Source organism: Telmatherina bonti (assembly GCF_933228915.1).
Source record: "Telmatherina bonti genome assembly, chromosome: 23".
Taxonomy (NCBI): Eukaryota; Metazoa; Chordata; class Actinopteri; order Atheriniformes; family Telmatherinidae; genus Telmatherina; species Telmatherina bonti.
The window spans coordinates 8,834,640-8,862,236 of record NC_136632.1 but is presented as its reverse complement, the minus strand read 5'-3'; the positions used below and the strand labels follow the sequence as shown (position 1 = coordinate 8,862,236).

Genomic DNA, 27,597 nt, shown 5'->3' with positions numbered 1-27,597 from the left:
CTAGATGCTGCTTGATGACATGTTTTAAAGAGGAATGACGTAGTACTTACAATGTAATGTGAAGTCCAGCTTTTTTCCCTGGAGGTCAAATGGGAGTAAAATGACTGAAACTGTTGTGATTATATGACAAAACACACAATGCAGGACATGTTGAGTGATGAGTTAAAGTTAATTTCTCAAATATGAAGTGCCATATCTAGACTTAGTAGATGCATCATTGTTCATCTCCACCCACAGCCTTCAGGAAAAAGCCATCCTCCATGGCAACCTGCTGCATCCTTAGTGGAGGACTGGGGGTCATTTTGCAGGCATGGGGTAAAATATCCAGGTGAAGAAAAAGGGGTTATTCTGTTTTTTCCCCCTCTGCCTGAATGCACACCCAGTTGTATCAATACTAACAAATATTTATTATAAATTATGCCAAGTACCTGAGTGGAAGTCAGTGCAGTATGTGCAGCATTTATACAGCATCATCTTTCTGACTGCCGACATGGGTGATAACATTTGTCTGTCCAAACTGGTTATATTCTATAAAGATGATCTAAAAGTCATAAAATTACCAGTTTGGATGCCGTGTGACGTCTACTGACTCAGAACATTGAAGAAACACTAACAAAACATGGATTTGGCTCAAAGCTATAAGCTCATGAGAATCAATGATTAATGGCAAACAATGCAGGGTTATTTTAGATAAAACAATAGTTAAAAATAACTATTTTCTTTTAAATAATTTGCTTTTTACATCAGATGACCATAATATGGCTGTAATAATCAAGATTTTTGATTTTCGAGACTCTTTTTTTTTTTTTTTAAAAGTATGTTACTTCCATGTGTGATGTTGTTTCTCTGGTAAATTCACAACACTGAGCATCATTCTGGACTCACACAAGCCGATTGCTGTGAGTCTGAAACAAAACAGACTTGCAATCCTCCGAGCAGAACTACGCTTTCCAACTGGACAGACTCACTGTGTGCATTTTTCCCGCACGTCACTGCAGTTGTTCAGTCTTTAACATTGTGACACATTAATGAACTTGAGTTTATGTGGACTAGTTTCTTGATCCCAGAAATTGCTCCTGCAGATGAAACATCTGGAATACAGCTGCTGTTCTTATTAGCTCCATCAGAGCCGTGGGACTTCTTTATTTTCAGCCTCGTCATTAAATCAACCTGCCTTGAGTTGAGCAGATCCTGGCTTGAGGCTGAAACAGCAATGACTCATCAGGGCATAGACACCGGATGTTTTGAGTGATCTGGTTTTTTGCACTGCTACAGATTATTCATGAATTATGAAGTGGGGTCTGTGTGGATCAACCTCGTCCAGGCGTATTTGTACCCAACTACTTGTACAGCCTGACCACTAACCACCATTGTAAACATGGTAAATTGACATTTACCTCTGACTATGTGGGGTATTATTGTTGGAAATTAAAAGATTCAGAGGACTGGACATGGATCTTCTTCTGTGTGTAGCTTTTTGAGCACGGGGTGCAATAAGTTACAATCCACAAAATACCATTGTGACACATGTCATGGACTTCCTATGATGGATGCAAATGATGAACATCTGAGTCTGTAAAGCATATTCTGCCACTTCATTACATATCAAACTGCTCCATGGATGTGTTGACATACACAGAACATGACTGGAATGTCCCCTTTTAACCCTGATTTCAACTAAACTTGCTGAAAACACATTTTAGCTGGATCATTTTCTTTGTCTGAAAATAACAGTTTGTTACAATAAACTTTTTGAGACAGTAACTTAGATGAGATTAAATATTTATCTATTTAATTCGATAAAACCCGTGTTAGCTGCTGGAAGTTATCTATAATGTAATAAAATGAAAAATTATATATAAAACTACCACAAAAATATGTAAAACTGTTCTGTAGTCAGGTGGATTAAATCTGATGTTCTTTAAGAAACCATGGATGTTTTGTCCTGTAGATTAAAAAAGATAGGATCAAAACACGTCGTTATCCGTGGACAGTTCAAAAACCATTCCTGATGGTGCGGAGTTTCATTATTGTCAGTGGCGTGACATTTGCTCCCATCCAGACAACGTCTCTTTGAGGGAAGACCTTGCAGATTTCAGCAAGACAATGCCAAAACACATGCTGCATCCATCACATCAGCATGGCTTTATAGAAGAAGAGTCCAGGTGCTGAACAGACCGGCCTGCAGTCCAGACCTTTCACCAATGTGAAACATCTGGAGGATCAATAAATAAAACAAATCCAGCAATGAAGGTCCAGGACTGTCCCACTGCTAGAGACCAGATCGTTCCTCTACTCTCTAAAAACTCCAGCAGCTGTTCCATAATGAGTAAATATTTCTAATGAAATGGTGAAATGTTTCAGTTTCAGCATCTGATATGATGTTTTTCTAATGGGAATAAAGTTCAGGTTGATGACATTTGCAAATCATTGCATTTGCATTTTATCATTCTTTCTGAGGATTAAATTAATTATTTGATCAAACATGTTGGTATTTACCTGGATCTCACCGTATTGTTTGGGTTTTTGGGATAGAAAGTAAATTTTGACCAAGTGCAGAGAAAAAATGTCCTGAAATACAGAAATAACAGTGTACAAAGACTTTGGTGTTAATCTGGATGAAGGCACTACAGTAAGGTGAGACATGATACATTTAAATGGTAAATTACATAAGGGTCAACCATGATTGGTTAAACTTCAGATATAAGAAGAAACAAACTATATGGTAGGTTAGATTTTTACTTTATATTCAGAAAGAAAAACTGTGTTTTGTTCCAAACCTCTTACTGTGATGTCTGACTTTTCAGTTCAGACTTTCTCATAAAAATCCACCAGAGGTCGCTGTTGTCTAACATGTTTTCTCATCCAAGGCCCTGCCATGTCTTAAGGCCTGAGCGTGTGACCTTTTACATCCTAACTTGTCTTTATGTTTTCCTTTCAAAGTCACAAAATACCAAAGGTAAGAAGGCCATAATCAGACACTACTGATGTGTGTGTGTGTGTTTTAGAGTGCAGCAATCATACTGCCTGCCCTCAGGTTTCATAAACGTTATAAATTTGCTGGTGTCTGTAAATATGATGACTGTCCTCGAATGTCCTGCACATCCGTCTGAGTCTTTAAAAGCTCGTTTTGAGCTGCAGAGCAGGGATTTCTTGCCTGTTATCTGAGTTTTATTGCAGAATCATTTGCTTTAGGGGAGAAGCTCTGCTGTTTAAAGTGCTTTGTTGTCATATCTGCTCCTCACAGCGACACTTGTGTTTATAACGGCATTTAGTTATTTCTAGCAGCCTGTAGTTAACTATATTTAATTCCTGCATTTCATCCAACAGGATGTGTTCACATTTATTTATTGACCACTTTATGAGGTACACATGTAAGAATAGCTTGTTGATGCAAAAAGTTAATGAGCCAGTGGCATGGCAGCACAGGGACGGTCAAGAAGACCATTTGTGGAAATTCAAACAGAACATCATAATGAGGCAGAGAGGGGATTTCAATAACTTTAAACATGACATGGTACAAATATCTCTAGTGTTTACAGAAAATGATTTGAGTAAAAAGAACAAATCCACTGAGCAGCAGTTTCTCGTGATCTGTTTTTTTTTTCCATCTTGTCATTTTTAGTCTTTATCTTTCCTGCTTTATTTAGTAGTTTGTTGTGTTTTCTGTTCTGCTGTTTGTTTCCTGTCCATTAGCTCACCTGGTTTAAGTAGTTCAATTGCTTCTCCCGCTTCTTCTTGTTGGTATAAAAGCCCATTGCTTTCTTCATTTTGGGTTTTGTTTCTTTGACTCTGTTGTTGTTGTTGTCTATGTCAAAGATTTTCCAGAAATTTGGTGTATTTGTTTTACGTTTTGGTTTGTCCTCTGGCTGTTGTAGTGCCATTGGTTTTAAGGGCATTAAATATCTAACACCTTCATCCACCTTCCTCCTGCCTGGTTCTGCATTATTGGGACACAGTTATCAGGACCAAAATGACTTGTTGATGCCAAGTGACTAGTTGGAGATCATAATAAGGAAACAGCAACTCAAATAACTGGTTCCAGTCAAGATAATGCAGAATCTGTCCATGCACAATACATCCAGGCTACGGCAGTAGAACACTGCACCAGGCACCACTCCTGTCAACCAAGAACAGGACACTGAGGCTACAATTACATAAACTACCAAAAACTGGACAATAGTAGACTTGAACAATGATGCCTGGTCTGATGAGTCATGGTTTGGGTTATGAAGGAGCTGAAGGAAGCTTAAGCTATCCTTAAAGGAAATAAGCTCCCAGGAAACATTCACAAAGAGGATCCAGAAAGTTTTCCACTTTATTGTTCCTGATATTTTTCTTTATTATAATTTATCACTATGTCAAGTTTGTTAAACTATTTAGTCATTTAAAAACTTCAGGCGATTTAGTCAGTTTCTTTCATCGCTGTAGGCAACAGCATTGTTTGAGTCTTTTGCTGTGAGCATCCTAAAGATCAACAACTTAAATAGCTTTTTCTGGTTGTTAAAAGAACTGTGTCCATATATGAAAGGTTTGACTGAAGCAGCTGCACACAGTAGTAGCAGAACACTTTTTGCCGTAACTTTGCTTTTGACCACGGCCATGCAGTATTACATATCCATGTCTTGTGAAGTTGCAGTGCATGCCCAAAATTAAGGCTCTTCTTTTGTATTTAATCCAACTACGCATAAACAACATGAGGGTGGGGTTCAGGATGCTGCTGCTGGTGTAATGGTTAGGAGGATATTTTCTTGGCACACTTTGGGTCCCTCAGTACCAACTGAGCATGGTTAAAACAATACACTAAGACAAAACCTGAGAGATGTTTCCACTAAAACACCAAGATTGTCTGACCTGGAAATAGCAAGGTGGTCCTAATAAAGTGGCCGGCAGCTTAAACTTTTAGTTTGTAAACGGCAGAATGGACTGCGCAGACCAACTAATCAGTTGAACTTATCCTGTAGTACCATTTACCAGGTCACCATATCTAATAATACAGACTGTCGACGTGAACTCGTTGGTGTGGGCCAAACACACGACTGAAATAAAGTACATGATATATCTTTTGTGCATGTGCAGTATATGTTTAAGAACAAAGCTTCTCAGCACTGCTGAGAGTGGGCTCTGCTCAGAGGCTCTGACTCATTCCTTCATGCCCATGAGCTGGCCTGAGGGACTGTGGGAAATCAAGGCTGTGGGCAAGTAAAAAAGAAATTTAGGTCAGAGACATGACAAGAAAGAAGCGAAACTGCCTCCTTCACTTAAAGTATCATATAGGAAAAATCAGTGTTTTTTCCTGTTTTTGCTCTTCATGTCATTCTAATCTTATTCTTCTTTAATCCATACACTTCCCCCGGCTGATGTTAAAACATCTGTAAAGTCATGTCATCCTCATCAACCTGCTCTCTCTCTCTGTAAACTGTTGTGAAAACCAGGGACGTACACATTTGTACACGCATACTTCAGCGTGCTGCACCTAACTACAGGGAACTGCAGAGTTGCAATATGACAATCTTCACAGGATCCCCTAATTAGCAGCCCTGCAGGTGAGAGGCAGTTGTAGCAGAAACCACGGCAACTGGGGAGGGATGTGATGCAGAGCAGGTCTCCCTGATGCCACATGACATTTTCCATTCAGACGAAACCCTGCTGCGTTCTCCAAGTGCATCCTTGTTTTCTTACCTTCCCACTGATTTCAGCATGTTACAGGATCTGAATCTGGATCTGAAGACTTTTCTGCTTTTAATGCGTCCTATGTCCACTTCTATTGCTACTTTATTACAGCACCGTCTTCCATAAGGTATTAGGGGAGAATTAATGGTTTGATTAAAATAAATTGAGTTCTGGAAATCGATGACAGGATTATTAAATGTAAACAGACTCAATCAGCTGAACAGCGATCAACAAACTCATTCTTTGACATGTGAAATACTTTTATTTTTAATTATATCCAGACATAACTCAACAAAATCTAATTTCCTTGTTGAAGAACTGATAATATTTAACCGTAACATAATAAAAGAGGAAGTGAGCTGCTCATTTAGCACCAGTGTATATGATGTTCATTCACAGGTTCTGCATTTCATTTTGGGAATGTGTTCTGCTTTGACTTCAGGCTGTGTGTGAGGCAGCTGCTCTTCTCTGGGTCAGCTCTGTTTTACCATAACTAATGAATGAGCTGGGCAAAGAGTGATGACAACCAGTAAAGGAGGAGCTTTCCCCCTGAATTAAGGTAAACATTATGCAGGTGGGAGGAGGAGTCACCTTCGAACAGCCACAGAGAAGAAGAAAGATATAAATGCCAAACATTTATTTCGTGTATTTGTGCTGGTTAAAAATAAGAAATCAACTATACTGTTACCACATTTTATTTGGCATTCTGTTTGGATAAAGCTGAAGTGGAGACTCCTCCTACTTGGTGTAGTACTCCTGGTTGTCGCCAGTGTGCAAATAGTACAAACCTTTGCTTCAGTGCCTGACTTCCCATCCATTTTGCAGCATGCAAACAGGTTGCATAATGGTGCTTTCCTTTCAGAGACAATATTTTGTTGAGGAAGAAAGTTTGTTGTGGTGAAAAGGTTTTACCCTGTTATTATATGTAAGTGAATTAATGAGATAAACCCCTGAGGCAAAATATAAGACAGGGTGATCCTACAAGATTTGGTATCAACCTAATACTGTGTGTTATTAAATAACAAGTTTAATTAATGACAAAGACCCTTCTTGAATGTTTGCCTACCAGTAAAAAAAAGTGCTTTTTGTCATTTGTCATTAATTAAACTTATAATTTAATAACACATCAAATATGAACAGACTGGAACCTACATGTTTAAAAAACTTTCTAATTATGATTGTAGTTATTTTATTAGGTAATTTATTTTGAAAATATTGAAAATCTTACATACTCCACCTTTAATAAAGCTGTCGGAATAATTGTGTTATTGCAAAGAAATTAATCTGTGGAATTATTAGCTTTTTTAAATCACATTAATGGACAAACAACAAAGTTATCATTCATATTGTAAAATGTTGGACATGTTGGAGGCATGTCACAGCAATGAAAAAACACTCCTCCTTATTTATCAAGATTTAGGCAGTTTTAAAGTCTTACATTACAGGGTTATTGTTGTTGATCACTTTCAATAACAACATTGGTATTGATATTATCAATATTTGGATCAATCTGCCCACCCCTTACAGAATCCATCCATCCATTTTCTTAACCACACAAGCATTAAGTCCAAGGGTGTCCAAACTCGGTCCTTGAAGGCCGCTGTCCTTATATTCCTGTTCCAACTTAGCTGGCTTCCATTAAATGGATCCAACAGCCAATGAAGTTCAGCACAATGATGGATTAGTTTGAGTCAGGTGTGTTGGAGCAGGGATAAATGGAAAACCTGCAAGATTGTGGCCCTCGAGGACCAGAGGACTAATGGACTAAAGGACTAAGGTCAGGTGGGCTCCTAGGGACAATTTAGAGTAACCAGTTAACCTAACTTGGATGTCTTTGAACGGTGGGAGGAAGCCGAAGAACCCAGAGAGAACCCACTCATACACGGGTAGAACATGCAAACCCCACACAGAAAGACCACTGTTCGATCCCCCTGCCACCCCCAGCCGAGGAACCAGTGACCTTCTTGTTGTGAGGAATATGATCTCTAAATATTTTTTGCCTCCTGAAAAAAATTCTAACATGTTTAATGTGAAACTAATCAGATCTGGTTGATTGCTGAATATAAAACAATTTTATCTAAAATGAGATACAAACTTGGAGTTTGTGCTCTTTTTTTTAAATGCTCTGAAAAAAATCCTATTAAATCATGTTTCCTATTATTTTTAAATACTTTCTCTTCTGGCCAACAGGGTTTCAGAATATATATGGTTCCTCCTGAGAGGGGAAGCTGTGATTTCACTGCTTTGATCTGCTTCTTCACGACTGAGCAGTAAGCATTGTAAAGCAGAGGCGATTCACACAGCTGTACAGAGAGCCACATGTGTTGAGACTCACACACACACACACACACACACATTCACACATGCTCCACTCACTGATTGCTTGGGATTGATGGGGTGATCAATGACCTAATCTTGCTTGTCTCTCGCTCTCTCTCTCTTGAATACAGATCCTCACTGAGCTGCAGGGTTACATTCAAGGACTTGGTAACTCATCAAGGACTGGCAGTGTTCCCTGCTTCAAACGTCATCTCAGATTTTATTAAAGCTGTGTCAGGGTTGGTCAGCTAACCCAAGCCCCCCCCCCCAGAGACAGTCTGGTTAGGAGTGTTTTACATAAACCTCCTGTAAGATCCATAAGATGATGCATTTTTGTGCTCATACGGGTCTGAATTTGACGTCACTGGGACCCATCTGTGTTTGGTCTGGCTGAGCACGAGGGACGGTGATGACGCCACAGTCTGTGACGCACTGACTTAGCCGGTGTGTGTTAAAGATTGATGAGCAATGGCTTTAATTGTCATTGAAAGCTACACTACTTCTATGTTTGCCTCACAGCATTTATTTAGAATTAAAAAAAAGTTCCCCACAGCATCCTTCCACTCTGAATGATCCCATCAGATCCTGGAGAAGCATCAGCTAAGCTATCAGCTTCTGTTGATTTCCTTAGATAAACGAAGGATCAATATCTGCTGTCTGATTGGCTGAGAGTCTGGGTGATTGTTTTCTGACTCATAACCACATAAATTTGACTGCTGATTGGATTTAATGGGTTTTCGGCGATGTGTGACTGTGACACGGTCGTATTGTGAATAACCCTTCAAAATAAATTGGTCATCCAGTGAAACAAGTTCAATTTCGAAGAAAGCAGCATGTTTCAGACAGCTAAACTTGTGACAATTGCACATTTAAAAGCTTTTTTTGCTGAAATGTAACCCCTAGAGAATGAGATTATAAAAGAGGTGTAAATTAACTAGCAATGCATTATTATGGGTAGCTATGTGACCAACCCAAGAGCCGCAACCTGCTGGACAGTGTGAAGATACAGTGAGTGATCAGAAACATGGCAAAGATTAACAAGCTTGTAAAACAACCAGCACTGATTTAGATTCACAAGATGGAGCTTCAGTTTGTGAGCCAAGAAGCTAACGGACAAAATGTCAGGCTCCGGCAAAGAGGGGCCGCATCGGCTGATCTCATTCAGCGGGAGGTAGTTTGACACGGTTTCAACTGGAAAGTGGTTTAAAATGAACGCAAACCTTTTACCAGTTTCTGGTAGACTCCATCTGCTGTTAGTTAGTTAGTTAGTTAGTTAGTTAGTTAGTTAGTTAGTTAGTTAGTTAGTTAGTTGACCTGCTTGTCAATGTATAGAAAGCTTCATCAAAGAAACTAGAAAAAGTCTGTGCGACAAAGTGCACACTCAAAAATAGTGGTACCAGCTTGTACCTAAAAAGGTACAAATGCTTGTCGCTGGGGGTGTACTCTTTTTGACATTTCTGTACCCTTCAGTTTTGGTCTATTTTTGTACCTTATCAAGTTCAACCTTACCTTATCAAGTTACGTTTTTTTATGTTTTTCACAGCATCAGGCCTGGTCCATGCCACTTTGCAATATTATCTTATCTTTAATCTAGAAATAATCTTCAAAAACTCAAAACCCTGACATTGTGGGCTACAGCAAGTGTTGTGCATCTAAACCGGTCTTAACAATACATTTCTTTTGAGGCGACTTTTTAAATCTTTTTAAAATAAACTCATCAAATATCAGTTGTAATATGTGGTGAAGTCATAGGCCGGTATACTGGTTGCTGAAGAAAAGCTGGTAAAAGTCCCAGTATGCACCATACGCTGTAAAAAAAAGTCCCGGTACGCAAAAGGATAGAATTTAAAAGTGCCGGTACTGCGTACCGCTGCGTACCGGCACACTTAAAGCACTGCTGCTAACAATAGTTTTTGTCACGACAAACTTTTTTCAATGCTGCAGGTACCCTTATGGTTAAAATGGTACAAATTTGTACTTTATGTCACTTTGAACCCTTTTTCATACTCTGAAGGTGTGCTTCTGGTCTCTTAAAGACCAGTATTGTACTTTTGAGAGAACATTTCTTTAAAATGTACCTATAGGTACAGAAATGTCCCTATCTTGTACCTCTATTTTTGAGAGTGTGGGGAAGGTGCCACCACTTTTCCCAACACAAAACAGCTGACCATGATGTGTTTGAGTTACCGACACTTTTCTTTATCCTCTCAGAGGTCAGCAGACACCAACTATCCTGGGTTTGTTTGTGTTTTATTTTGTATTTGAGTAAAGTTAAAATATACAACCACTTGTTAAAATAAAGAAGCAGACCAATAGAAATAATTTGGTTTAATATTCTGTTTGCTTTGTTAATGAAATGTTTAGTATTATTGACTTACTCATCATACTGGGACCAAAGGGAAGAAGAGCTGCTCATGTCCTGCATTTGGAGGGTTTTACCCAATTGGTGATGTCACTGGATGGTACCAAGTATGGGGGGGAGGGAGTTGTATTTTGTCACAAGAATTAGTTTGTCTTTTATAGGATATGTATTGCGCCTGATGTTTGTGGATGGGGAAACAGTTTAGAGGGTTATCTGAGGTAACGGGGAAAGAATGACTCTGACGTTATTTAGTACCTTTTCATTAAAGAAGGAAAAACAGCTGCCTGTAAAATAAGCTGAAATTGACTAAAGTAATAATAAATAAAAATGTTATGAAAATCATTACATTGTTTTCTAATTATGGTTCAATAGAAATATTTTTATTAGAAAGCAAACAAATAAGATAATTTATTACATATTGAATCACTCATAAACTAATATTTAGTTGAACAATCCTTTCATGTTTCCGCTCCAGTCAGGTGTTTTCTGTTCCTCTCAGTCAGACTTCTGCACCTGTTGACAGGTATTTTGTCCCACTGTTCAACAGAAAAGTGCTCTAATTTGTCCAGGACCAATTTGTTTGTTTGTTTTTTTTTCCTTCTTCAACTCAATTAAATGAAAAAAAAAATTCTTAGTTGTTGTTCCTTTTTTAAGTCTCCAGTTATTGAGTGACTTGTAAATTCAGCCTTTTCTTTAATGAAAGGGGATGAATACATATGAGCACAACTGTAGCAGGGTACATGTTAGATTAATTCAGGTTTATTTGATTTCAGTTATGTTTAGTGCGTAGAATGTTATTTGTGTATCGATAATAATTTTCCATTGTGGTTTTCTTTGTATTTTATGGCAACATGCACCATTGCACAATAAGTTCTCAACTTGTTGGAGGACTTCTGTCTACTGTTATCTAATAGCCACTCTGGCTACGCAACCTACAACAGTCTGGTTTCTTGACTTTGATGTCGTCACTCCCTATGTGCATAAATACTTCATTTAATAGAGGAGTGGTGCCTTTAAATTTAGCTGCGGTTCAAGTGAATGCTTATGTGTTTGAGGGGTTGAAAAAAATTAATGTGTGAGGGCACCTGTAGTGGTAAGGATGAGACTCGGAATGAGATGGGAATTTTTAGCTTAACTAAACCACCCAGATTAAAATGAGGAGAGAAGTGTAAGATGTGTTAGAGAAACCTTAACTAGCTCTCTTTGAGGTAGTTGTGGTGACTGTATCCTGCAATGGACTGGTGACCAGTTCAAGCTGCCTGACTTCAAGCTGGATGTATGGATGTATGTATGGATGGATGGATGATCACCTAATGAAGTTAGACCTGGATTGGGGGCAGACCCATGTCGCATCCAGTAGTATTGGCAGGTAATGCGGAAGTAAAACAGAAAATAGACAAAGATATGGAAAACCCTCCCGTTGACCCTCCTGTTTGCACTCTAGAGCTGCACAAAAGTGGCAGCTGTTGACATCTGTACATTGTGAGAGTCAACACCTTCATGTCGTAACAGCAGTGGAAACGTGCAGCTTTGAAATTCATGAGCCATTTTTGTGAAAGATGGATTTCATGATGTCATGACATCATGTTAGTGCTGCAACACCTGGAGCTGATGGTAAAATTAAATATATACAGCACAAGCTGCTTGTGCTGCACCCTTTAATGTACCAGATTATAGATTATAAACAGTGTATCTTCAGCCAGAGGCTCCTTCACTTTGTCTGCAAAATGGATCAGTGCTGCCTCATTAAGGGGTTTTTGGAAGGTTATTCAAGCTACTATATCTTGCAACAATTGATTTGCCCTCCACAATTAATAAAGTATTTACAATAAGATTCTGTTTATCAATAAGCAGTGCAGGACCTGGCTGTATGTACTCATTAGGAAACAGTGTGGATTATCTCAGGATGCTTCAAAAAAATACATTTGAAGGAGTTTATCGAAACCACTCCTTATCTATGTGTTTACATAGAAGCGGATGTATGTCTTTAGTGATTTTCTAGTATCTAAACCCATAAATAGGGCAGTTTCTTTTTATTTATTTATATTGCCTTCCCCAAGAAAAGTCTGTTTTTTTTTTTTAACTTTTGGCTGCAACTTGTATGCCATACCCTGCAGTAAACCTTTTTAATTAGCACAAGCAGCCCCCTCCATAGAGCAGACTTGGAAATGACTGGCATACTCACTGGAATTCAGACTTCCAAGAAAAAAAGGCATCAGAGCGCCGTCACACTGAGTGATCACTGGGAGGAGCAGAGAGAACGAGAGCTTTCTGTACCACCAAGTAAGCAGAAATTGTAAATTGCAGCTATTTGTTGTGGCTCCAAACTCCCACCTCACTGTTACCTCGTCAATTATATTCAGTAAGGAGGCTGCACTGGTGTTACATCAATCAGTTACTGGACTTGTGGCTTTGGAGATTGGCCTCCAGACAACAACCAGTAAATCCTATTAAGAGTCTTGTTACAACCTAATGTCTCCTTCCTGTGTCCTTCACTTGAGCACTATGACATCATCCTTGAAATAAACCCTAGATGCTAATTTCAGGTTTCTTATATGCAGCAAAGGTATGAATCTTCACTGCAGGTAAAAAAAAATTAAGTGAGCCCTGTAACTTCTTGCAGTTTCTTAATTCCCTGCTGCCATGATGAGGAGATACACATGACGCGCAACAGAGAGGCTGTTAAGCTTCAAAACAGCTGAAGTGCAGCTATGTTTTTCAGTACGTGTGGACATTTAACAGCACAGAGATTCTTGTGGTGATAATATTCATGCCACAGAAATCTCAGACAGACACCAAGTTGAGCTTTTTACCAGCTCAACAAACACACATTTCTCTTCTCTGGTTTGCACGAGTGTGAGTTTGTCTGAAACAAAGGAGCTTATATAACTTTGACACCGTTTCGAGAGTCTGAATCAGACCTCTTTGTGTGTCTTCAGGGAGTGAAAAAACATTATTCAGACAGAATTAAGCTGGGAGGAAAAACTGCCTCCACATGCTCAGAAACAGAAGTTTATTCTATTTCAATCTTTTATTCTAAGACTGATATGCGTTTGTGTTTCTTGCACAGCTGTAGTTATGTCATCACTTCGTTGTTTGTGCTCGCTGGGATCAACAGATGGTGTTGCCATGGCTTCTCAGTCTTGTAAGCATTCGTGGTGAAAGGAAAAGCAGAATGTGTGAAATTTAATTTGCCTCTCTTTTTTTGCCTTTTGCTCCCTTTTTCCACTTGATTGACAGTTTGACCCTCAACCATGACAGCGAGCTACAGAGGTGTTGTGCACACTTGCACAGTCGGTACAAGAAAACAGCTTACAGCCCAGAGCAAAGTGTGATTGGCCTATCTTTCAGAGCAAAAGAGGATTAGAAGGCTGCTTAAGTCTGCGCGTGAGTGTGCTTTTGTCCATCTGTGTGAGTGTCTATGTGCTGGCAGCAGGTGTACACAAGCACGCCTGCTACGTGCATGTGGATAGTAAGGTGGAGTGAGGAAAGCAAGGGAGCCTCTGTGACTTTAACAACATTTTTAGCCCCTTGCGGCTCGCTAGCCAGAAGAAACTGGCACTGAGGGTGGAATTAGACGCTTGCCAGGATGCTAATAGGGATAACAGAGGCTCAGCCCTAATATATCAGAAATTAAACGTCACTCGCAGGTACGGCGTCACCTGGGAGCTGCTCCTCCTTATCATCATACACTCACTCTGAGCATAGAAGCAGCTGCCCGCTGCTGCATAATAACACAGGTATGTAACTATTCTTTGGTCTTTGTACTTCTTTGAGGAAAGAGGAGGGGATTCTTGAGTTAACGCTCTCCAGGGAAGGTTCTGGTGGTTTGTTTAGACAACAATTTCACAAAGGGAATATGACTTGTAGTACACATACACTCTCTGTGGTATCCATCTGCAGGGTCTGTCGAGTCTTTGGTGTGTTTTTGAAGCTGTGTTTAGTAATATAAACTTGAATTGTGAAGTATTTATCTGTCTGCAGGGGAGAAAATGTCTTTGTTAGTTTCTCTGCTTCATATCCCAGCTGAGTATTCAAATTTAATGACCACAGTGCAGTGTGTGTTATCTGGTTACTGGACTCGGGTTACATGATTGTGGCCACACAGTGCAAACACACATACCGCTCACACACTCACTATCCATGAGGGAAGATGACCATGATGTAAAATTAAGTGGTAGAATATACTCTAGTTTTAGGTTGCTTGTTCCTCATTTTCATCTACTTTGTACCTCCAGAAGGACAAACTGTACATTTTGATCAAAGTCACAGCCTTAGTTACAGCTTAAACTCAGCAACAGCTTTACTGCTGTAATGCCAAACTAAACTGACCTTGATCTGATCAAAAGACACTGAACGCTGAAGCACAATAATTCCGCTTGTCTTTTTCATATGGCTAAGATTAGAGAAAAACTTTAATAAAACTAATGAAAAACCTAATCAAAACTGATGACACTGTACTAGAAAGACTGCAGGTGTGTGTGTGTTCCCTTCTTTTCCTTACACCTACCTTCATTTGAGTTAGCACCTGTCTGCCTGCATGGGTGAATGAGCAGTTTGAATGACTTTATATCTGTGTGTTTATGTGGATATGTGTGTGAAATACACAAGCACACACACCACACACATACAGAGCATCCATGGATCGGCTCCTTCCACCTCACAGCATGGAAACAATCACACCATGCTTCAGCGGCTGGTAGGAAGAAGAGGAGGAACAGAACAATCGCTACAATACCATCATTTGTCTTTGGAAACACACACACGTAAATATGAAAAAGAAAAGAGGTAGGAGGTAGAAAACTGTTTAGGAATATGTATATGTATATCCATGCATCGTAAGGTGAAGGATTAGAAGGTTATTAAGAAGAAAAAGTTAAAATAGATGTGCAGAAAATAAAGAGAAAACAGTGACTGAAGGGTGAGCAAAATACAGGAAATAAAGCAAAGGTGACAGAGAGTTTAGCGGATACCCAACATCTGCATGTTGTCATGGCGACGCACCATTTACAACAGGGAATTAATAATCAGTTGTTGATCAATCAAGACGTTTTCATTTAGTGGCATCAAGCGAAAGTTTCAAAGTGGTGATTTCAGCAAATGGTTCTGAGTTTTCGCCGTGCCTCGTTATGTCGTTACCGTGGCAACAAAGGCAACAAAAGTTGTAGTTTAATGAAGTTATGCAGAAGGGCCTGAACTTAACTGAGAAGATTTGATTCTCTGAACATAAACAGTTAGTAAAATCATCATGTAGGAGTAAATATTAAGCAAAACAAATAAACAAATCAAGTCAGAATAAAAAAAAATGTATCGTTATGTCTTTTATTTTGAAAATTCCACATTACCTTCTTCGATAGCTTTTTCAGAACTATTATGTTTGTGCATTTTATTTTTGTGCTCTGTTTTAGTAACAGCTGGATTCCTTGTCTTGGTTCACAACTGTTTTACTTCTTGTGTGTGTGTGCATGTGTGTTTAGCTTCTAGTTGTAGTTGTGTGGTTTCGGAGTTTGGTTTTATCTGCTGGCCATAATCACCAAAGCTTTCAGTAACCTCTGTTTTACCTCTTGATCACCATGTTTTCACCTGTTTCTTGTTATTCATCATTTGCCTGCAGTCACTCACGTAATCAGCCCACCTTTTGCATACAGATACAAAATTTTCTAGTTTCCCTTTTAAACCCAACAAACAGTTAAGGGATGGAAATTTGATATATTTTCAGGTTTTTCGTTTGCTTCTATATTCAGAGGTGAATATATCTTGTGTATGAGCAAAGGAGCACGTTTAGGGATTATCATTTCAAACATTTATCTGTTTATTAGATCATTTTCAGAAAATCCCAGCAGAACAATCCAGTCATGATGAATAAAAAAATGTAAATATTTAGTATTTTATGTGAAAAGTTGGTGCTTAGTCAATGGGAGCTTGTTGAAGCCAGCCATAAGTAGCCATGTGAAATGTTAATTTAGTTTTTCCACAGTAAAATAATTGATTTATCAGTTGAAAATGTTTTTTCTGAGATTTAAATGAAAGGATTGGCCTCTCAGAAAAAAACACAAAAATGTTTAGATGGTTCCCTGCTGCTACACACCTGACAGCTCATTCAGAGGCTTATGCAGAACTTAATAACAAGGTTTTTAGAGAATTATTTCATTTGAATCCAGTGTATTGCAGCAGGGAATCATCTACAACCTGCAGGTTTGTACCAAGCGGTCTGGAGTTGGCAGTCCCTGTTATAAAGCTTTTCATGAAAACTAAAGTGCCCAATGCCTAATGTTAACATTTCTGAGATTTCATAAACTGTTTTCCACTGCTTGTTGGCAAATACACTAGATTCCCATCCCTCATCTGGTAGTATGATGCAGGTCAGTCACACTCTGTCTCATGCATGTTACATCACTGTTTTGACTGAAGCTAAAGATGCTAACTCGCATCTGTGAACAGAATGAAACCATGCAAAGAAATGGAGTTTAAACAATGAAAAATATAAATAAAATACGGGCACCAACTATCTTATATATAGATATATTTAACAGTAATCAAAGAACTTTTACTTTAATACAACACTTTGATGGAGAAGCCCAAATAAATGATAACAAACAACAAAAGACTGTTTTTGGATAGTTTGCAGCTTACAACAACTGCAAACAAAGTTGGGTAGAGAATGCAGGGATATATCTAGCATCCCACTTACAGCAGCTGTCATCGCATCAAAAATTTGATTTAAGTGATGATCTTAAGTGCTACATGTTCATATTCAGAAGCTTCCTTTCCAGGTGCTTAGGGCTCTGAATGTGGTCCATTGAGGACACATCTGCCCAAGAGCTCCTCAGACACCACAGCAAATGAGCACTTGCTGTCATATCACAACGCATCATCTTGATGTAAAGCAGAGCCGATGCGTTTTAATATCCTTCTTGGTGGATCTGGTGGCTGGTTGTGCATATTCTCACAACAGTGGAGCTGAACATCCTCAATACTTGATGTGCAGCTTGCAGTGCAAGGTTCCCATTTGTGTGTATGTTGTGTTATCATTTTAAGAATGCAGGGCTCTGCAGCTTCTGTGTTCACTTTATATTACAGTCATGCAATCGCTTGCTGAACTCTTCATGATAACAAAAGCGATCATATCTTCACAACAGGAGATTAGATAAAAGAATTCATTTGGCCTTATTGGGATTCAGCCAATAAAAAATGATTTTCCAACATGACTCATGCAGCCAATATCAGATGCACATTACCATATCTGAGAGTATGTTTAAAATATAAAATAAGGCATCACACATCACATCTTCCACCAGAAAAGGAAAAAGTCCAGCCAGTATTACTCATGGTATGAGTCATCTGTAGACCTTTGCAGCTCAGATAGCTAAAAAAATATTTGACCTAAATATGGCCCACATCTGCTGTTTTGTTTGGCCCATATTTGACCTTAACTTATTATTTTGACTTTGAGTGTGGCTGTGAAAAAGTCAGCCACATGAGCACCACATGTGGCCCAAAAGGATTTTACTGTACCCCATATGTTTAGGCTATGAGAGTCTAAGATAAGGTCCAAATGGGTCTACTATCTGGGAGATGCGTTTTCTACAACCCAGATTAATGAAGTGTTAGCATGCTGAAGAAAATGTAAATAAATTCATATTGTGATTCCTTCCAAATCTCCAGGCAATTTATTCCAAATAGAACATAAACATCATATCAGATGATGAAACTGGGATATTTTCCCATTTATTATTAGTTCATTTTGAATCTGATGGCAGCAACACATCTGTAGAAAGCTGGAACAGGGGCAACAAAAGCCTGGAAAGGTAATTGGTATCCATTAAAAACAACAAGTGGAACAACTCATTAGGTTGACTGGCAATGGGTCAGTAACATGACTGCGTAGGAGAACATTTCAGAAACACAGAGCCTCTCACATGTAAAGATGTGCAAAGGTCCACCCATTTACAATGAACTACATCTGAAAATTATGGAAGAATATGAAAAAAAAAATGTTCCTCAACATAAAATTCCACTATCCATGGTGTGAAATATGACATGATTTAGAAAATAAGAAGGAGTCTCTGTGTGTCGGGAAGAGGCTGGATGATGGTAATCTTGAGGTCATTGGGCAGTGCTGCATTTAAGACAAAAGCTCATTTAAACTTAAGTGAAGTAAAGTGGGAAAAAAATGTAACTTTTTGGAGACCATGGAATCTGTGTCCTGTAGAGTATAGAGGAGAGGGAACATCCAGCTTGTCATCAGCAGGTGCCTCAATAAGCTGCATCTCCAATGCTTTGGTAGTGCATTAGTGTCAGTGGTGTTGGTGTAGGGAGGCTGTTTCATAGTTTTGGAGCTAAGACATCAAAGGAATGACCTCCACAAAGGTTTAACCAGAATCCCAATAGAGCCCCTGGTCAAAAAACCCTGTTCATCGTGGCACATGAGGAGGCAAAAGACTAGTCAAATAAAAAGGAGTCATTCCATTTAAAACTAATACTAAAATCTTCTAAATCAACCCTCAGCGTCAGAGGAAGGTGATGCAGGGAGATGAGGACTTGAGTAATGTGGTCAAAGTTGTTGTTCTGGACTATCTGAAGCTGATCCTGGACTTTTTTCTTCTATACCTGTGAATACAGAGCAACAATATTTGAAAAATGATAGTATGAATGACTTTTTCAGAGTTGTCAAAGATAAAAAAAAAAAAAAAGGTTTTATCTTTGTTCTGACAACAGAGTTAATCTGGGTATTTCAGGGAAGGCCTTGCAGATTTCAGTGAAACAATGCTGAACCACGTACTGGATTCAGGTGCTGAACTGATCTGTCTGAAGTCCAGACCTTTCACCAACAGAAAACATTAGGAGCATCATGAAACCACAACCCTGGTAACAAAGACACAGGACTTTTAAACAGGTAGAATCCTGCATCTGGCTATAATGTTCTTAAAAAAACAAACAAAAAAAAAACAGGAAAAACAGGAAAAAAAAAACCCCACAAGTGGTTTCTTCACTTCCCAGTTACTTCCCAGTTGTTAACCCTTTATAAGGCAGTTAATGAAATACCTTAAATTTAGACATTTTTAACGAAATTGTCCTTCTGGTATGTACCAAGACCTCCATTCTGTTGTTACTTCTTTTTTTTTTTTTTTTTTTTTTTTATAAGTGTTATGCTGAAATGAAAGAAAACTAAGCAATCAAAAATAGTCACTTGCCTTACAATGGGTTAAAAGAACATGGGATGATACGCAATGGTAAATATATGCTGGTGTCATATTCTGACAATTAAAATGAAAATTTAAAATCAAATGCATAATTTCTTCCACAAAATGGTGAAATTTCTTTGTTTCAACATTTACCTTGTCTGTTTTGCTGGGAGTAAAATAAGGGTTTCCGAATTTTTGAAGTAATTAAATTCAGTTTTATTTACGTTTTACACCCAACTTTATATGAGATGGGATTGTTTTTTTTTTTTTTTTGGTTTGTTTTTTTCATATTTCATGATGGAAATTTCCTCAAAAATTGGATGTTTGATGGGACTTACTGTTATGTGCATCAGAAAACTTTTCGTTTTTCTGATCTTGAAACTGTATGTCAACAGTATGTCAAGACGTCGTGCCGTATGTAGGTCACAGACATCCCCAAGCCCTCCACTGAAGCCTTGTATACTTGACCCATAAGTATTGTTCACATCTTTCTTCTTTTGTTTTAACCCATTGCAAAACCACAAACTAAAAATGCTCCTCATAAAGCTTAGACAACCTCCCATTTCCGGCTAATTCTGCTCCTTCTGGACTCCCAACACCATCAAACCAGAGACGTATAATTGTATCGGTCTCCTTTAAATACATATTTTCCATCGCTGATGTCTTCGGATCACCTGTCAGAGGCGGAACATGCGCAGTGAGCAGGAGGCTGCTGGACAACTGTCGTCAAAGCGACCAAAAATATAAAGAAGATGGCGGAAGTTGTTACTTTCTCTTCAATGTAAAATTTCTGAAAGCGGGATAATGATGCATTTGTGTGACATCCTCAGCGGGATATTCCAGTTATTCATTTAAGATTTCAAAGTTTGTAAGCGTATCTGCATTATAGTCCTATATTAAGATTAAATAAATAAATAACATTTGACTAACTTAAGAAACTCGAGTTTATTTTGTAGAAATTGACCGGAAATCATCTTCAGAATCCGTCACTTTACTAAACAGAGACCCCTCTCGCGGAAAACTGTGGTAACTGTGGTGTACAGCTGCAGAAATGCGAAGCACAGAAAAACAACGAGAAAGGAGAGAAATTGAGGAGCGGGTCAGGACGGGAAAGTAACCACAGCAAGACCACCGTCTGACATGCTCCGAGCCGCGGAGCTGCACCGTCTTCGCGGCGCTTTTTGGAGATAAAAAAAAAACAAAAAAAAAAAAAAACAGCGAAGACATCTCGGATCTTGCATTGATCCGAATACTGGGGACGGGAGGGGTTTGTCATGGGGAACGAAGCGAGCCTGGAAGGAGGCGAAGGGCCGCCGTCTGGGCTACCGGAGGGGCTGGCACCTGACGGGAAAGGCGGCTTCGTCCGGGTCTCCGACGGGACTCCGGTCAACCTGCATGAACTCAGCGAGGAGCAGAGGAGGCAGCTCGCCGCGGGGATGTCAAGGGCGCAAGGCAGGCAGCCTGGAGGCGCAGCGCGAAGGCAGGGAATTTCATACAGCATTTTTTACTCATCTGAAAGCAAAAAAAAAAAAATGTACATACACACATTTATAAATAACCCACGCGCTTGTATGGGCGAGATGTGGATGTGTTGTTGATCTGAGCGGCGAAGGCTATGAAAGATGCAGTAAATGCTTGTTCACGCCCATTTCTCAGTCCTTACAAACAGCACCAAGAGTCGACTGATAGATAATCAGCAACATCTGATGATGTGCATGGACGAGGACAGAGCCTTCTCACCGAACACACACAGCAGCTCTGATGTGCAGCTGCATCTGTGAACATCTGTTATTCCTACTGTACTCGGATGCATAGATGATATATTTTATATATTTTAAACGTGGGGAGGAAATAGTCTGACGTGATCAGATGTTTTGTGTGCGAGATCACAGAGAAGCCTTGCGAGGAGACACACCTCCAGCAGCTTATTTGTAAGAAATTGTCGAAATGCCTGCTGGGTAAGAAAAATCTGTCGTGCCCAGTACTCTTTTTTTTTTTTTTTTTAATTTATCCACTGTAAGGACGCCTAAGCACCCAGCAAATACCACTACTAAACAAATAATCCCCATTTATTATCTTTACATCCGCCTTTAATAAACTGCGCACTAAATTTGGCTAAAATTTAATCGGTTGCGTGCTGTGTTGTTGAAGGAGATGTAAAATGCTGCCATTAAGCATTAAAGGGATGGAAAAGAGAAAGGATTTCTCCGTAGGCATCAGATAAACTAATGCGCGTTCCCGCTAATTGGCTCCAACTGGGGAAGAATTGTTATTTATATCCGAGCAGGAGATGGGGGGGAGGGGTGCTTCAATATTAATATGACTATAAATAGAACAGAGGCGTTAATGTCATCTCTCATAGTCCTCCCTCCTGCTGTATTCAGAGCGTTTTCATGAAAAGATCCAACTCCGTGCTTTGCTGCTCGGCGCTGTCCGTGGTGCTGAAACGCTCCGTGGTGCTGGAAGACTCTGCAGCGTAGCTGGCTTCCAGAAAGGCAGAACACCACCACCACTCACTGCTACCCCGCACGGACGTGCATTACTCATCCCCCCCCCCCCCCCCCCCCCCCCCCCCCCCCCCCCCTCCCTCCCTCCCTCTGTGCGAATAATCAGATGTTGTATTAATTATTGGTAAATAAACTTTTATTGCCCGTGAATGCAATGCGCTGATCAGCGACTTGAAAGCAGCTGTTCCAGTGTTGCATGTGTGCATCATCATACAGTCCTAATGCAACATCCATCAGTCCATTATGATCACACCGATGTATTTCTAAAACCATCTCACTGGTTTGCTCTTTGCACTTTGTGTTGCCTCTCGCTCCGACCGAACCAGGTAGCTGTGCATTTCACACACCATCTCGACCATCAACATTTCATGCCATTTATTTGTATTCATGTTTGTGTTAGCATTACCCCCTAGGCTACTTTAGCTATACACATTCTGTATTCACTGATGTGTTGAGCAGGCTGAGTATATGGCCTTCGCCTGGTATCATCAGCAGAGGAGTTGAAGCAGTAGTACATATTCTAAGAAAATAGTAAATAAAAAAAAATCTACTTTGATGGAAGTACTTGTACATATTTGTTATAATTTTGATGTTGCTTTAAAAGAAGTTGTGATAAAAAAATAATAATATTTCTTCTCAGGCACACTAAAATGTAAAAAAAAAAAAAAAAAAGATGTTTTTTTTTTCCAGCTGTTACCAGATGTTAAGTGTTTCATTTGAGAATTTGAGCATCATGTCTCTAAAGTTCAGAAATGTTCAGAAAGCAGAACTGGTGTGGGTTTTCTTTAAGTGCAGCTTGGAGGTGGTGTTAGTTTGGTGAAGACAAAATAACAAACATTGTTTTTGTTTTTCCATTTTCCATTTCAGGCCTTCAGAATCTGATGCCCAACAGGTAGGGGCCTCCAGGGGCCCAGCTGGTCTCAGTAAAAGCCGAACTGTTGACGCCTTCAATCAGGGTCCACCTGGCAAGCCCGCACCAGGCCGCAGTCCTTCATCGCTGAGCCTCTTTGAATCCAGATTCCGGCAGGAGCCAAAAGCCTCAGAGAGCAAGTCATCCGGCATGTTTGGCTCCAGTTTCCTCAGTGGGGCCAACCCCCTTAATGCCGTATCGTCTATGACCTCCTCTGTCTCCTCCTCCATAACTTCCATGGGGGACTCAGTCAACATCCCCAAGTTTGGACTATTTGGGGATGAGGAGGAGGAAGATGCGTCAGCAGCACCACAATCCAAGCAGGGAGGGAAGCCACCAGGGAAGGGCCCTCAGCAAGGACCAGGTCCGAAAGGCCCACAGCAGGGGGGACCCCAGAAACAGGGTGGGGGTCCTCCTGGACAGGGGCCAAAGCCAGGGCAAGGACCCCCTGGTCAGGGACCAAGACAAGGTCAGGGGCCACCTGGTCAGGGACCCAAATCAGGTCAAGGTCCTCCTGGCCAAGGACCCCCTGGTCAGGGACCCAGGCAAGGTCAAGGACCACCAGGTCAGGGGCCAAAACCAGGTCAAGGTCCTCCTGGACAAGGACCACCAGGTCAAGGGCCAAGGCAAGGTCAGGGGGCACCAGGCCAAGGGCCAAAATCAGGTCAAGGACCTCCTGGGCAGGCACCCAGGCAAGGTCAGGGACCACCAGGCCAAGGCCCCCCAGGGCAACAGGCACCCAGACCAGATCAGGGTGGACCTCCACAGCAAGGACCTGGAAAACCTGGACCCAAACAGCAAGGGCCACCAGGTCCTGGAGCTCCAGCAAAAACTACAGGACCTCCAGGTCAGCAGGGTGATAAAAAACCTGCAGGTGGACTCTGTCCATTGTGTAAGACCACCCAGCTGAACACTGGATCTCAGGACCCACCTAACTACAGTAACTGTACAGAGTGTAAGAGCCAAGTCTGCAGCCTCTGTGGCTTCAGCCCCCCAGACTCAGCGGTAAGACAACTGGACTGTTTGTTTCACTTTTTCTGCTCTAATATTTGTAAATGATTAATTGTGACTTCAATAAGATCCCGCTTTTTTTTTTTCTCCCAACAACCTTTTAGAAAAATAGTTTGCTTTCCAGACATCTAGTAGTTAAACCAAATGCCAGTCTGCTGCCAGTGCACTGGCCTTTACCTAATACAGGAGAGAGCTCACATTATTGATTACAGGCAGCAAGAAAGGTCACACGTTCTTACATTTTCTGGATGTGAAACAATAAACGTATCGTCCTGGATATTTTGCCCCACATTACATTTTAAAAACATAATCCTTAAAATGTAGCCTGCTGACTCAAGACTTCTCTGGTTCACTAAAAGGCTTGGAAAAAAAATCATTTCAAATTTATTTCAGTAGAAATATTAGACCAAACATTACGACTGAAGTCTGGTGACAGCATATGGTTATTTCCTGAGCTGGGAAGGAGTGGCACACACAGTTTGAAGAACAGAGGGACCATATGGACCCAGGGAATGTTGATCAAGGTGACTCATATCATGGCCACAGGAAGATGCTGTGCCAGCCAGTGAGTGCACTCCGTCACACATGAGCTATGAACGCTGGTGGGCCATGATTATAACACCGCAGAATGACTGATTCCATCTGCTTCAACTTTTTCTTCAGGTGTGCCGCTCTGCAGATCCTGCCTGGGGACGCTTAGTTTATAACAATCGAAAATTGTAGACTTTAATTGGCTCCAAAACGGTCCTGTTTTCATACATAAATACATGCTAACATTAAGTAGCACTACACACCACACGCGTGAGCTGCTCTGCTCCAGATACTGATCAAACTGTCAACATTAGCCTCTGTCAGCACTGTGCCTTGAACACGGTGGAAACCAAGGAGATGGCCAAACACTAAGCAAAGAGCTCTGTAGTGCAGCCAGACTGTTTTTGCTAACAGATGTGGTGTGGTCAAGCAAACACAATGAAAGGCAACGATCACCCTCAGCATTTCAAGCACCTATACTGTAGTTAATGGAAGATAAACTTGTATTGATTTATGATTGTTTGATTACTTTTAAAATCATTTAAAATCTTTCTTTTTTTCAAATCTAATTAATGGAAATTTGTTGAGTTTGTGTTTATTTTAACACACACACACATACATCTTTTATGGGTTTGATCTGCTTATTTGTATGTATCCACATCCACTCTAACATGTATTTCGTTTCATGCACAGGGTAAGGAGTGGTTATGTCTGAACTGTCAGATGCAGCGAGCGATGGGAGGAATGGATCCCCCCGGCATGACCAAACCCAAGCAAGGCTCAGCCCCGCCGTCGCCCCAGAGACAGGCACCTGGCAAGCCTGGCAAGCTGCTTATAAAGCAGCAGAGCACCACTGACCAAGGATTAACACCACCAACCACACCAAGGCAGAAGTCTCCAGGTCCTGTCTCTCCAGGACCCCCTTCCCCGGGCTCGTCACTGGGAGGATCCCCCAAAATTGACCCCAAGACAGGTCGGCCCATTCAGCCTAAGTCCAGTCCCCAGCAGTCTCCGGCTAAAGCGAAGCAGGAGTCCAGCTTCTTTGGGGGGTTAGGAGGAATCAGCTTAGGAGGCCTCACTGATGCAGCAAAGCCTCCCGCAGCTGCTTCCCAAGCGGCTGAGTCTGTAACGGGCAAACTGTTTGGAGGGTTTGGTGGCTTGATGGAGTCATCGAAGCCTCAAGTTCAGGCTGCACAAAAACAGGAGGAGTCGGTGGCCGGGAAGCTGTTTGGAGGTTTTGGAGGTTTGACGGAGTCGGCTAAACCTCCCGCTGCTGCATCGCAAATGTTCAGCTTCGGATCGTCACTCTTGAGCTCAGCCACCAACCTTGTCTCTGGAGAGGAGGAAAAAGAGCCAGAGTCTCCACCTGGGTCTCCACCAGACTCTGGACCGGGCTCACCACCTGATTCACCTTTCTCTGCTCCTGGGTCCCCCCCAGATTCAGACTCTGCTCCTGAGACTCCACCTGCTAAATCCAAAAAACCACCAAGAACAGTTTCTGTGGAGCGGGAAGAGAAGGCTCCAGCAGCTGAACTGGCTCCGGCTCCGGCTCCGGCTCCGACTCCAGCTCCGGCTCCGGCTCCGGCTCCGGCTCTAGCTCCAGCTCCGGCTCCGGCTCCGGCTCCAGCTCCGACTCCAGCTCCGGCTCCAGCTCTAGCTCCAGCTCCGGCTCCGGCTCCGGCTCCCGCTCCGGGTCCAGCTCCCGCTCCAGCTCCAGCTCTAGCACCAAACAGAAACTGCCCTCTCTGCAATGTTGAGCTCAGCGTTGGATCAGCAGACCCACCAAACTACACCCTGTGCACCGAGTGCAAGAAAGAAGTGTGCAATCTTTGTGGATTCAACCCTACTCCTCACTTAGGAGAGGTAAGAAATGTTATCATTGCAGTTTTCAAAAACCCCTCACTGCTCCCTACACACTCTATGTACCAGTAATTTATGCATTCAGTTGCATATAAATAGAGCATCCTCTTGACGTTTAAAATAGGTCACTGTAGAGATGCAATCAAATTTTCAGCTGCATTACCTCCTCTATCCAAATAGCACCTTGCAAAGCACTTTAGTTTTATTCATTCAACTAACTGTTCTAACAAAATCTTCCCATTTGACCACCGGCTTAATGGATCTGGTCAGCTGGGCTGCGTATTAAATCCGTTAATGTTGTGATCAAACTTCTTTCGAAGATAAGAACGCAAGAAAAGTGGAGATAAATGGCTTACTATGAATGGAGGTCACATGATCAAAAAGTGCTTACAAACATCTGATACTTGACTCTGAAACTGAATACTGTGTGCAGATCATCTGTGAGTATGACCAGTTGTGTGTTTGCAAAGTTTAAATCGATATAAATATGTCTGTTGAACCCACAATATTCTCCCTAATGCAAGCATTTATTTATATGTTTCATCATTTTTTTGTAACATTAGATGAATAAGAATATGTAAACACAATGTGTTCTACATTGGTGCTTACAAGAGTCCCTATGTTATAGAAACCAAAAACACTTCTGGCCTGCTTATCCCCTGCAGTGTGGGACTGGTTTGCTGGTATTTCCACAGCGTGTCGTCTCATGTGGAAGCACCGACGCAAGGCTGTGTTGAGTACCACGGAGCAGATGGTACTGTATGGTGTGAGATCAGTATATTGTGGGAATAGAGTCCAGAAAGGGCTTCTGGTTGAGCGGATTCTCAGCATGCAGGCTAAACATATTCTCTGATGCTACACCCTTCCACTATTCCATGCAAAGTGCACCGTATGACTCATTGAAAATGATAAGCCTATTATCAGTAAAACCAACTTAAGTCATCGGTCACTGGGGATGTTTGGTGTATCCTCTTGACATGATCATGGGGATTCAAGGACCAATCACGTGTTTGTTTGTCAACTGGCTTCCCATCTTAGCTGCTTTGTTAGCTTTCGGTTTATTTGTGTCTTTAATCTGTTGAGTATTCCTGGCTATCTGAGGAGCCATCTGTAACAGCGAGTGGGGTTAAGCTGGTGAAGAAACGCTGAACTCCTCCGTCTAGCTGGAAGAAGGTGCCAAGTTTTCCTAGAAAAAAAACCCACTGATGTGCGTCCTAAAAAAGATGTACTTCACTTTCA

General features: G+C 40.9%; 1 protein-coding gene across 1 annotated transcript in view; it reads left to right on the top strand.

Moving 5' to 3' along the window:
- Positions 1-20,813: 20,813 nt before the first annotated feature.
- Positions 20,814-27,597, top strand: part of pcloa (piccolo presynaptic cytomatrix protein a) — a gene marked incomplete at both ends in the record, with an annotated part of 65,147 nt that continues 58,363 nt past the window's right edge. Inside the window, 4 exons of the mRNA XM_079263522.1 lie at positions 20,814-21,019; positions 22,914-23,961; positions 25,192-26,051; positions 26,232-26,361. Coding sequence (XP_079119648.1) covers positions 20,814-21,019; positions 22,914-23,961; positions 25,192-26,051; positions 26,232-26,361 — 2,244 coding nt within the window. The remainder of the gene's footprint in view (positions 21,020-22,913; positions 23,962-25,191; positions 26,052-26,231; positions 26,362-27,597) is intronic.